Source organism: Labrus mixtus, chromosome 22 (assembly GCF_963584025.1).
Source record: "Labrus mixtus chromosome 22, fLabMix1.1, whole genome shotgun sequence".
Lineage (NCBI taxonomy): Eukaryota > Metazoa > Chordata > Actinopteri > Labriformes > Labridae > Labrus > Labrus mixtus.
Window position 1 is genome coordinate 5,248,370 of NC_083633.1, and position 11,979 is coordinate 5,260,348.

The 11,979-nt window shown below is 37.8% G+C and overlaps 2 protein-coding genes across 2 annotated transcripts; one reads left to right on the forward strand and one right to left on the reverse strand.

The window, feature by feature from the left end:
• Positions 1-756: 756 nt before the first annotated feature.
• On the reverse strand, positions 757-4,387 carry fgfr1op2 (FGFR1 oncogene partner 2). Its single transcript, XM_061030263.1, has 6 exons — positions 4,136-4,387; positions 3,112-3,248; positions 2,882-2,999; positions 2,470-2,612; positions 2,197-2,310; positions 757-1,169 (listed from the first exon to the last, which is right to left on the reverse strand). The coding sequence occupies exons 1-6, from the start codon at positions 4,206-4,208 to the stop codon at positions 1,032-1,034; spliced, it is 723 nt and encodes a 240-aa protein (XP_060886246.1). The 5' UTR covers positions 4,209-4,387; the 3' UTR covers positions 757-1,031.
• Positions 4,388-4,429: 42 nt separating this feature from the next.
• Positions 4,430-8,723, forward strand: med21 (mediator complex subunit 21). Its single transcript, XM_061030264.1, has 4 exons — positions 4,430-4,526; positions 5,579-5,693; positions 6,785-6,885; positions 8,068-8,723. The coding sequence occupies exons 1-4, from the start codon at positions 4,485-4,487 to the stop codon at positions 8,245-8,247; spliced, it is 438 nt and encodes a 145-aa protein (XP_060886247.1). The 5' UTR covers positions 4,430-4,484; the 3' UTR covers positions 8,248-8,723.
• Positions 8,724-11,979: the final 3,256 nt, after the last annotated feature.

An 11,979-nucleotide genomic window follows, 5' to 3' on the forward strand; every position in this document is an offset into this window, starting at 1 on the left:
TTGTTGCACTTTCATGGTGATGTCTATCATTCAGTTTTGTTTTGATACTGCATGATATTTATTGAAAATGCCAACGCAAACTCAGCATACTGTAAACTTTTGTGCACTCTATATGTGAAATATCTAGCACAGTTCTTCACAAACAATACTGTTTCATTACCCAGATTAAAATGTTTGCTTTTCTATTTTATTACTTAAAAAAAAAAAAAAACAACCCCCATGACTGTTTACTTGATTTCCATTGTTCCCTCCATTTGTTTATGATGTACCAAAAGACAAGACAAATGCTTTGAAATCATAAAAATGACTTTGCAATCAATCACATACAGATTGTGATAGGCTTTTGTGGATCTGAAATATAGAGGCAGTCGGAGCTCTTTGCTAACATATACTCAGATCCTAGCTGGCCACATATAAAAGAAGAGTGTACCAAATTGCTGCTGGTTAATTCTATAACTTTTACAGAAATGTTCTTCAGCTATTGAATCCAACACCATATTTTGGTAGGTCCCTTTCAAATACTGCCTTTATTTTTCGTTGCAGCCACTAGCAAAAGGGGTAGTTGGGTGTTACAGTAGATCCTGTGTGTTGCATAAAGTTTCTATTCCTCCTATCAGCTGCTTATAACAATATTTAACAAAAACAAATAGTGAAAGTGAGAAGTTCAGAACCCTCATAGGCCACCTAAACAAACCCAGACACTATCAGACATAAGAAAGTAAAAATTAAAGATATATAAACCAAGCAGAGACACAGTCATGTTTACAGATTTATTTTGAATCAATCCCTTCTCTTACACATTCACACTTTCAAACCTTGCAGGCACCCCAGGACTCGTGCATTCTAGCAAACATAACAGAAACACTGTGTCTGAATCACCAGACAGGAGCACAGCTCAGGAGCATCATGCTATGAATGCACCAGGAGGAGATGGTGAAAAAAAATTAAGTAGTATGTGGCAACACACTGTAAAGACTGTACACAGTTGTGGCAGCGGTACGGAGGGGGGGGGGGGGGGGGGGATGGGCGCTCTAACTCTTTCGTAAACTGACGTCAGCGCTCGTGAGCAGTGGTGACAGTGAAGTGTTCTCTGATATGTCGTCTCTCTTCAAAACCAGGAAAGCTTCTCGACTGATTCCCAGCAGCTCTCGTAGTCCGTTGTTCTCCAGCTTAAAAACAGAAATAGAACACATTATCAACATTATTATTAAATCAACTATTACCATTAAGATGATGCTACTGGGCTTCTCATTCAATGCTGCAATAGTAATAACCTAAACAGTAAGTTAGACATGTGGTACAAAAAGAAATCACATGCCTCCATGTGTCTGCTTTGTTATTCAATCAGTAAGTCAAAATGTAAGACTACATTTCTACACTTTGCTGGAATTCATGTGAGACAGCTTAGTAATTTTTAGGATCCTAGCTTGATTTTTAGGAAACAACATTAGACCTTCACACATGCAGGGGAAGAAAAGAGCTTGTGATGAGCTCGACGAGAGGAGAAAGTTGTTTTTGAGACAATGATTTCAAAATTCATCATTCATAATTGATTTGAGAAGCTACTGACAGATGGTGGATTGTTTTTAACGGTTAATTCTTGAGGGAGAAAGACAACACAGCTCTCACTTGTTAATGCAGGATTGTGGAAAATGAATGAAGAGAGCAGAGGTTTACATAAAGATAAGGGCCATGTCGAGTAATTTGGCGTGCACTTAACGCTTCAGTGTGTGACTGAAGAGTACTGACTGATAGTGAGTGAATAATGTTTCAACTCTAACCCCTAATGATCTGTGTAAAGTCTTCTTTCAAAATCGTCTTCAGGTGATTTTAAAGAATCGAGTCATTTAGGGTTTTGCACTAATATCCATTAGAGTCTGTTTAATTTGTTTATCAACAGTAGGATTTCCATACATGCTGTTGTTACTACATCGTATCAGAGTAAGGGGGGCTTCTGTTATTTTAACCTCGGCTGCATGTTAATGGTGAGGTTAGGCCTGTTTTAATGTGACCAACATTTCTCAATACTTCAAGTACTGTACACTGAGTTGGTGTTTTTTTCTTCTATTTCTAGCTGACAGTTTTCACTGACATGTAGATAAAATAAAGAAGGTCCCCATACATAATGGTTCTGATTTATTTGTTTTTTTGTCCTGCTGGTGGTACACATGGAACAGAGTAGGACATTTCTTTTACCTCTAACTGTTTAATCCTCTCCTCGTCTTCACAGGTCCTGCCTTCATCCACCTCTATCGCCTTTCTCATCACAGAGGCCATCTCGTTGATTTTGTCTATGTGCGCTTGCATTTCCTACAAGGGTAAATATATACATGTAAACAAAAATACAGACTGAATACAGACTTTTAAGTTAACAATCAATGGAAAAAGTAAGGGTGTAAATAATAAGTTGAGTGGAACATCAGATATTTACTACATTTCCAGGTGTTTATACAAGTAGTTTTCACTGACCGTGGTGTGCTGCTCCTTCAGCTGGGTTACAATGGCTGGGTCGTCTCTCTTGCTGGTCATGAGGAGCCTAAACACCTGTTCCCTGTATTTGGTCATTATAAGCTCTAATGCAGACTGATGTTCCTCCAACGACGTCCGTAGCTCTGCACAGAATATGAACAACAATATGGGTTAATGTAGAATGAAGAAATGCAGAAAACCTGGGTAAGAACATCTGGCAACTTTATCATGGCATACTTTGATTGGCTGCTAAATCTCAAATTTACAAAGAATCTCTATAAAGTTTGTGTATGTGTCCAACAATAGTCCAGAATAGCTATTCCATAGTCATGTGTTCTTCAAAAATGATCCAAAAAGCAACCAACAAATCAAACACCTGCAAAAAGAAATACAAAACAAGTTATCTGCCTACCTTTGTTTTCCTGCTGTAGCTCTCTTATCTGACGGTTCTCCTGTTGGATTCCTAGAACCAGACTAGAACGTGGACGATGTCGTGCAACCAGGTTTAATGAGTCGATCTCCTCCTGATACTGCAACCAAGAAATCACCAAACCAACTCATTAAAAAAAAAACTGAAAGGTATTAGTGGGAAACAGAGCTGTCTTGTTTAATTGGCACCACCAACACCTCGAGACATCGTACCTGTTTCATGGCCTCAACGCGCTTGTTGAGCGACGTCGTCTGTTCAATTAACATTTCAGCAGCGTTGTCATGGTTACGAAGCCTTTCCACCAGTGATTTGGCATCTGCCAGGACCTTCTCTATGGTACAATTCATGCCTGGGAATTTTGGAAAAGAAAGTCAGAGAAGAGGACTCTTTACTTCATCATCGCATTGCATTTCCGTTTAGAGTTAGGAGACATGGCAGGAAACTAACACCAGGTTAGTTCATAGTCCAGCTCATTAAATGCCATAAATTCCAGTAGTGTAATAAACAAATGTGGTCATGTTATTCATTTGCTTGAGTCATTTCTTTGAAAGCCTGTAAAAAAAAGGATTTTCAAATGAATTGTATATCATGTGGTGGAAGATATAAAAGACAATTAAATGTAATATCCTGAAACTAGCTACTACCAATTTCCATTCACAAGTGTGTACTTTAATCAAGCTTTCATCTCAGGTAATACTCTGGATTAGTTACAGAACATTACACTTACTCAGGTGATCATTACACAACTGACCTCACGTAAAGAGTAGAGCTCCCAGTGTGTAGAAAATACAATTATTAAATTAACATTAACAACCAAAAAGAGACCAGAGTCACTAGAGCACATGATGAAACACCAGGTTACTGAAGCTACTCTTCTCTTCTTCTGTCTCAGCTTCACATGACAGCTGCAGTGTCAGCTATTTGACTCGAGCTAACTTTACACTAAAGTAAGAAATACACTTACTGGTTCATTTTACACCATATGAATCTTAGCTGTTATAAACGTAAGGAATTGACTCACACACATATTTGGCTCGATCAGTAAGAGGATTAATATCAATCACCAGAAACACATTCATGTTCTTTGCTAACACATTAGCTGACTTACAAATCCCACTAAAAGAATAAACAAGCTTCACAATACAAACCAGGGGGGTAGAAGCGGCCGGCTGACATTCAACAGAGTTCTTCCTAAATAAAAGTTATGAAGTTATTTAAAGAATAAACTTTTCGTACCTGGGGAACTCAAAGTGCAAGACATTGGAATTAGCCCGTCCGTTACTTCCTGTTGATGTTTGGTAGCTAACATTAGCTCCCGGCTAGTAAGTATCCATTAAGCAGCAACAAGTAGAGGTTCCTATGCGACTCTATTGCGTTTTTAAAAAGAAAACGAACCGTTGTGAGGTTTGAAAACGTCGATAAAACATTAAAATCTTACGCTGCTAAGAGTGTTGAGGGGATTTAAGTGGCTAACGCTAGCCCCTTGCGAAATGCAAAGCACAGCTACAGAAACAACGTAACATCCCGCGAGAGTTGGCGATACAAGGAGATTCTCGCGACGGACAGCGGGGTTACAACGGAAAAGATGGCGGACAGGTTAACACAATTGCAAGACGCTGTCAATTCGGTAAGGCATGTTTTATTAGTTTTAAAGCCACAACTATGACAGCATTTTGACTTTTTAGAATTAATTCAGTGTGTTTAATATTTTAAAGAAGTAGCCATGTTTAATGTGACTCTGTAAAGTGAAATGTAAACATTGCTTTATCACCGAGTAGTCCACGGAGGAACAGAGAGGGGCCTGTTTTAAATTATATTTAAATTAATTTAATTTAAAACAAGAAAGGGTAAACATTACAGATAGTCAGTAGTGGGATTAATGGAAAATAAATAAATTAAAACAATTAACAAAACAACAACAACAACAACATCAATCAGATACAAATACCCCAAGAGAGAAAGGTGCATTAAAAGAGCAAATACTTAAATATATCAGAATAAAGTTTAATGGCCTTATTGTTCTTTTTTCCATGTATTGAAATGATTTGTATTAATTGACATAATAACACAGAGAAAGACGTGTTGATGCTTTTCCATTTACAAGTAAACTTATGACATTTACCCTCAATAATAATAATAAGCTTAACCATGTCTGAAATGTTAATATTCAGTGTGTCACATGATAAATGAAAATGTATGAATGTTATCAGTTTTTAAAAACTACCAGCTGTGGACACACCAGCCCAAAATATTTTACTGTATGAACAATCAAAAAGTTTCATGGTTTTCACCTCTGAGGAGAATAAAAACACCATTCTCCTCTTCATAATTTAACCTTTTGTGTTTTGAAAATTGTATTTACACAAATCCATGTACAAGAAGGTGTATCCCAAATTCTGCGTAATTTTTCTGTCTTAAAAGACGTTACAGTCGTGAAAAATGAAAATGCAAAGACATTAAAGAAGAATACCAATGACAAGAAAAGCTCTTTAAGTCATTTATGTTATCGTGAATATTATTTTATCATCTTCTGCTTTCATTCTTAATGTTTTGAATCTGCACCTGTGCCTTTTTTCATAATGTGTGTTTATGAAGATGTCAGTGCCATGTCGTTGTGTTGATTCAAGATGTTGTTGAGTTATTCTGAGTGTAATCTAAATGGTGTTGTTTTGTGTCCAGCTTGCAGATCAATTTTGCAATGCCATCGGCGTCCTGCAGCAATGTGCACCTCCTGCCTCCTTCAGTAACATCCAGACAGCCATCAACAGAGATCAGCCTGCAAACCCAACAGAAGGTGAACATATGTTCACCTGTCTTTTAACCTCTCTATCTCCTCTTTTAATACATGTTGCCTCCTACAATTCACTTGTTTACAATATCGCTGTGGCTGTCTACTATGACGTTTTTTATAGATTGGAGACGCCAGATGTGACTTGTCGTATAATAACATACTTTTGTGATGTGAGCTGCTCTTTGGCATCATTTTCAACAACACAATTTAATGAACAATGGAGAATAATTCCAATCTTAATAGACTGTAAAATCCAGTGTATAAGACACACTTTTGATACCTGTTTTTCATGTAGGAAGTTGTCTCCTTCTTATATCGGTGTGTTAAATACTGAGGCATGCACCGTCATTACTGTCAGTACAGACCTCACCGTCAAAATTCACTCCCATTCATTGTGTATTGCAAGCTGTGCTGGGAAACATACCGACACTGACAAGGCTTGCAGCGGCACTTTTTAAACATCTTTACTCCGTCATGATGGTTGATTTAAAGCAAACTGTGGTAAAAAAAGTTAAACAAATACAGTTTGTGGAGTCTAGGTTTGATTGAAAGACTCCTCAAATAAAGTCAAAGAGTGACCAGAGGAGTGGGCAGCCTCACTCGAGGGACGAGGGTCTGTACATCACAACCTTCACCGTAGACTGAGAGCTCAACTACCATACTGTAGCTAGTAGGAGTGCAAAGAGCGACACAGCTGCACATGGTAGACTTCGCTGAACACAATAGAAATCATCACGCAGGACGACAGTGTAAACCTTATTTCTCTCTGGGAGACCTCCAAAATCCAACTGAGACTTATATTCTGGATTTTACGGTAACTAAAAAAATACTATCATTTGTATCACTTTTTCCACTGACGCACATAGAGGAATAATCCACATAAGTATTTGAATGTCATGTTGATGAATTCTGCTAGAATCTGAATGGGATATCATAACCTTTGGTAATGGAGCCAGCTTTTAATTCTTTGTAAATCATTAACTTTTCAGGGGGTGTGTTCTTGATTGATTTGTCCCATCTGTATGCCAATGACTTACAGGATAAAGAAATGCTTAATGTGTAACATTAACATTGAAATCTGCATCTCTGTCTAGAATACGCTCAGCTATTTGCTGCCTTGATCGCCAGAACAGCCAAAGATGTGGATGTGCTGATCGACTCTCTGCCCAGTGAAGAGTCCACGGCAGCCCTGCAGGTCAGCACCTCCACAAACACTACACACTCTACATGCTTTAAAAGGGAGGAATTTACACCACGGGCCAGGTTGAATTTCTAGCTTTCAGTCAGCAGAGGGAGCTAGCTGCGTCCTACACTGACAGCTCAAAAATCAACCAAAATCACCCTCGTTTTTGACGCTGCTTTTCTTTTTTTTTCTTTTTTGATGCATAAATGAGGCTCCTGAAAGTAAGTGTGGATTTTTAAAAGGCACTGCAGTTGTTGAAGGGCAAACAGGAGTCTCCAAACAGCCCTGAAATACAAATACAACTACTTATCACACATTTATTTTTACTGTTGGGTCTCTATAAACTCATTTTAATTTAGTCTCATTGTTTATGTGAAAAGATAGAGGATGCAACACATCTATTTAATCTATTTCTGTGTTGATTCCTCCCTATATATAGAACGTTTCATTTACTAGAGTTTATCAGATGACCCTTGCTGGACAACAGAGTTAGAAATATAATGCAATGATATGTTATATAGTATATATATATCAGAACCCATAGACTTTTTAAAAAATCACATTTTCATCAGTCTGTGATCATATGGATGGACTTTTATGTAATCTGTGCGATTTTTTTAATTTGATGAAGTGATGCTCTTTCACCTCGACTGTTCATCACTATGATGTGTGTAAAGCTTACATTAATTTCTCATTGAGTTAGAGTGCAGTCTAACCTCACAGTTTAGATTTAATGTGCCATGGTTTTTGTGATATAGCCTCTGAAATAGTTCATACATAATTAACATTAAAAACGCCATTTTTGGCAATAAAACAAAAAGTACGAGCTACCAAACTCCTTTTAATCTACCCATTTAATGATAGTGATGATTTTGGTGACGATGATGGCTTTAGGGAATCACTGATTGATGTGAATCATAGTTTAAGCAGGTGTATTCCCTTGTTTTTCCATCTGTTTGACTTTAAGGATTTACATTTTGGACCTCTTATCCAAAATAATTCAGCTTTAACAACATAGAAAGATGCATTATTGAGTTGTGTAAGAAATTAAGCTCAAAGATTTTACCATGTGCATATGTGTCTTTCATTTATGTAAAGATAACAAATCCATTTTATCATTCTCTTGATGCATAAAAAAATACCCCTGACACCCTTCATTGTGACTGTATCTGACCGACTGTGACCCCTCCCCAGGCGGCCAGTCTGAGACAGCTTGAAGAGGAGAACCATGACGCGGCAGCTCGTCTGGAGGAGGTGGTTTACCGCGGAGATATGCTGCTGGAGAAGATCCAGAGTGCCCTGGCTGACATCGCCCAGTCTCAGCTCCGCACCCGCAACGGAGCACCAACCCAGGCGTCGCCAGCCGAATCCTGACCCACAATGTACATAATGCAGCTCTGGACTCTTTCAGTCATTGTGTTCTTTATTTTTATCCTCAGACATCAGCTGTTAGCCCCCGAAGACTCAAAAATATGCTGAGAGTGAGTGAAAAGGAAATGTGAGATGCCAGACAGTTAAACAATGAAACAGTTTATTTTTGTTGCACAGCAGCCACTGGCCTCGAGACAAATTCACTGAAAAAAAAACTGAACGTGCTTGATGTCATCTTCAGAAACACTGATTTCCTTGAGGAACTCTCTACTGAAGCAGAAAGTTCTGTCAAAACTGTCTTTTTTATGTTCTATGTACAGTTTATGTTTTATATTGAATACGTCTGTTTTTGTGGATATCTTCATGTGGAGCATCTTCATCCTCCCAACAATGTTCAACACAGTTTAAAAACCGCTCAGTTTATTGTACATTAATATTAAATAAGTCTTGTTTGTCATAATAAAGCTTGAACAAACTCATTTTGTCCAACCTTTTGTATCTTTATGTTAGCTGATGTTTAGTTTCACAGAGTTTTTTCTCCTACATCCTTTAATTTTTTTTATGTTATTAGTGAGATGAAGCAATTACAAGCATTTTAATCCTGGAACATGCAGGATGTTTATTGTTGATGTTAGTGCGGGAAAAGCTCATCTGGATACTTCTTTGTAAAAAAAAACAACCTAAAAACTCTTTTAAAATCCATAAAACTTGTGTGTAGGAATATTGTCTGTGTAGGTTCTCAGTCTTCCAGGTCATGGTAAATGTGAAGGCAACTGGACTAAAGCTAGTTGTAGATTTTGAAGACTTCTCACCTCTCCTCTGGAAGGCTTCTTCAGTTCTAAACTAACTGGAGGACGGCTCTACAAAGACCCAGTCCCAGTCCCACCTTGGGACATGTGACCCCCAACGACCCACAGACGACCAGGAAGGTTAACATCTCCAGCTAATCGTCTCTGATCATTAGCATGCTAATGATGATGCTAATGAGGCTTTAATGTCTAGCTCCGTCCACCAGTTTGTGTAGGACTGAAGAAGCCTTTCTGAGGAGAGGTGAAATGTTTTCAAGATGTTCAACCAAGTCCAGTTGACTTTGGATAAAGCTTCAAATGTATGAATATTAATTATCTTATTTTCAATCCGACCTCACTTCCGGGTTTAAGGGAAGGACATGTCTCTTTGACCTGCATCATTCTTACTATTAACTGGTAATTAATGACTTACAATAATAGTTTCTCTTTCTAGCCAGAGGCCTCTGTGCATTTAGTGTCGAAATAGTTTGTGGTTAAAAAAATTAAGATGAACTATAATATATATCCAAAAAAGACACAATCATGCTCGTCTATGTGTGCAGGCAATGAAGCAGGTTTACATGCTGTTTTACAAAGCAAGAACAAATTAGTGATTTATACAATTTGATTATTTATTGTCTCATTTTGTACACAGTTAAGTCGCCTAATCGTTCTGGTGTAAATATACAGTTTTATTGTCTTTCCCATCTTTTCTTTGCACAAGTTTTGGAAGAAAATAGTTCAAAGTCTGTCCCCAAATAAAGGCAGGATAATGTAATAGACTTATGTGAATAAAAGTCTAGGCTATTAGTAGAAGCTTTACACTAAGTTGACGCTCTAAGATGTTTAGGAACTAATCTCTTATTTTAGGCATAAGGGGATTTCATCAGGAATGTCAAAATAGCTTGGGGAAACATTGACGCAAGGCAACAAATTAGGGAAGTGAGTAGCTGAAGACCTAAAAATAAACCTAATGGGAACCTTAGACTAGAAAACTGTAAAGACCAATTACAACTGGATACCAAACACCGTTTCCCAGTGTAGAAACCAGTAAAACAAAAACGAATCATCCATCTGACCTACAACAATAAAATGTTGTTTCAAGATGAATTCATCTGTATTTGGCATAGAGTTTCAGGTCGAGTTGTAAAGGCCAGCCTTGTCACTTGATGTTCAGCTGGTTTTTGGGTTGTTTCCTTTCCAGAAGCATCTTTATTCTGCTCGAATTCTGAAAACCTGAGTTTAACCTACATGGTACGTCGGAACACATCCTGCATCCCTAAGTTGCAAAGCACATGCCGACACTATTTCTGAAATATTAAAATGATAAGGAGCTCATCTTCATCTTTTAATATTATGTGGAAAATGTTGTAACTGTCGTATGTAATACAGTTAAGTGACAATTTTAAGGTTCAAGTAAAAGATTTGGACCAATCAGATGCTCAGCAGGATTCTTGAGTAAAACTCAAAATACATATAGGCCTACCACCGTTTGGGATTCACTGTTTAGGACAATTTTAGATTCAGTATGAAAAATTTGAATATTCTAGATAAAAAGAAAAATCAAAGATGCTTTTTTGGTGAGTGCTTTGGATGTATTTTGTGCTCTTTTGGGCAAAAAAAGATTTACTTTCCCAAATGTCTGTGTTTCTAATACACCAAAGGCTTACTATAACCTTTTCTTGAAGTGCCAAAGGATAGGCTGTACTGATTGTGTCTGCCTTTAAAGGTCCAAAAGTGGGGCACAGATGGCCTAGCGGTTAGGATGCGCCCCATATACAGAGGTGATAGTCGTTCAAGCAGGCGGTCCAGGTTTAAGTCTGACCTGGGGCTCTTTCCCCGCACCCTCTCTCCTGATTTCTCACTCTATCCAACATCATACAAAGTCAGAAAGCCCAAAAATAAATCTTATAAAGCCTGAGAGGACCTGGTTGAACAGGGGAATGTTTCCAGAAAATTTAGACTAACAACAGAGCCTCATTAATGAGGTTTTATTTGATATGACATATTTAAAGTCTGATTTAAAATGACTTGCTTCCTCCTCTGTCTGTCAAACAGTCAAAACAGGTGAAAACATATGTAAGTTGGACTGTAAATGTCAGAAAAAACCCTGTTTTGTCACTCAGTCTTGATAAATGTGCTTCAGTGGTTTGAGTTGATTTCAGACTGAAGCTTAGGCTGCAGTCCAGAGCATTTATAGCTCAAATCTAAATATAGGTGCTGTGTCACAGCTCAGTGGGACCCATTGATGTGAGAAATATAAAAACAGCCTTGTCTGCTGGACACCACACCCAGACGTGTTAGCAGGGTACACCCAGCTCTGTGTATGTTGACATCATGGCTAAGTGAGTAAAAGCACTCAGACCTTCCAAATAAGGAGATTCATGGCCCAGAGGCTTCACCTGCCGGCCTGGCCTGGTCAACAAAAGTGTGTTGTTGTAGTGACAGTTATCAGCTATCAGTTTTGTTATCAACAATTTAAAGTAGGAGATGGTGTTATTTACTGCACACACATGTACCTGTCCTACAGACCTTTGCCATATAGCCATAAATAAATAAAAAGTATAGATATAGGAAAGGCTGAATATACTTCCAAGTATCCCAACTGGGATTTTTTTTAGTAGAGGAAATGAGTCAGTTTCCTCTGGACTTTCTACAGTCTCATGTTTAAATGTGAAAATATAATCAGCAGGATGTAGTTTCAACAATGATCCCATCTCACTACTTTTGTCAAACAAGCAGTCGTCTTGTTCCAGCAGAGGACCAAGACATTGTGTTGATGCATGAGAATATATCTTGTGCTGTTATTGTTATGCCGTCCCATGTTCAGTTTTTTTATTATAATAAATTATTAATAAATATTTTTTTTCTTTGAATGTCATGTTATTGACTACAGTAATTTAAAATCTGAAAATAGTAGTTTTGATTTCAATGTGACCTTTTATTG

Coding starts and splice junctions, on each gene's coding strand:
- fgfr1op2 (XM_061030263.1), bottom strand. CDS start 4,208: ATGTTAGCTACCAAACATCAACAGGAAGTAACGGACGGGCTAATTCCA. Junction 2,613..2,881: donor GCTACAGCAGGAAAACAAAG/GTAGGCAGATAA, acceptor TATTCTGTGCAG/AGCTACGGACGTCGTTGGAG. Junction 2,311..2,469: donor TGAAGGAGCAGCACACCACG/GTCAGTGAAAAC, acceptor TTACCCTTGTAG/GAAATGCAAGCGCACATAGA.
- med21 (XM_061030264.1), top strand. CDS start 4,485: ATGGCGGACAGGTTAACACAATTGCAAGACGCTGTCAATTCG. Junction 5,694..6,784: donor GCCTGCAAACCCAACAGAAG/GTGAACATATGT, acceptor ATCTCTGTCTAG/AATACGCTCAGCTATTTGCT. Junction 6,886..8,067: donor AGTCCACGGCAGCCCTGCAG/GTCAGCACCTCC, acceptor ACCCCTCCCCAG/GCGGCCAGTCTGAGACAGCT.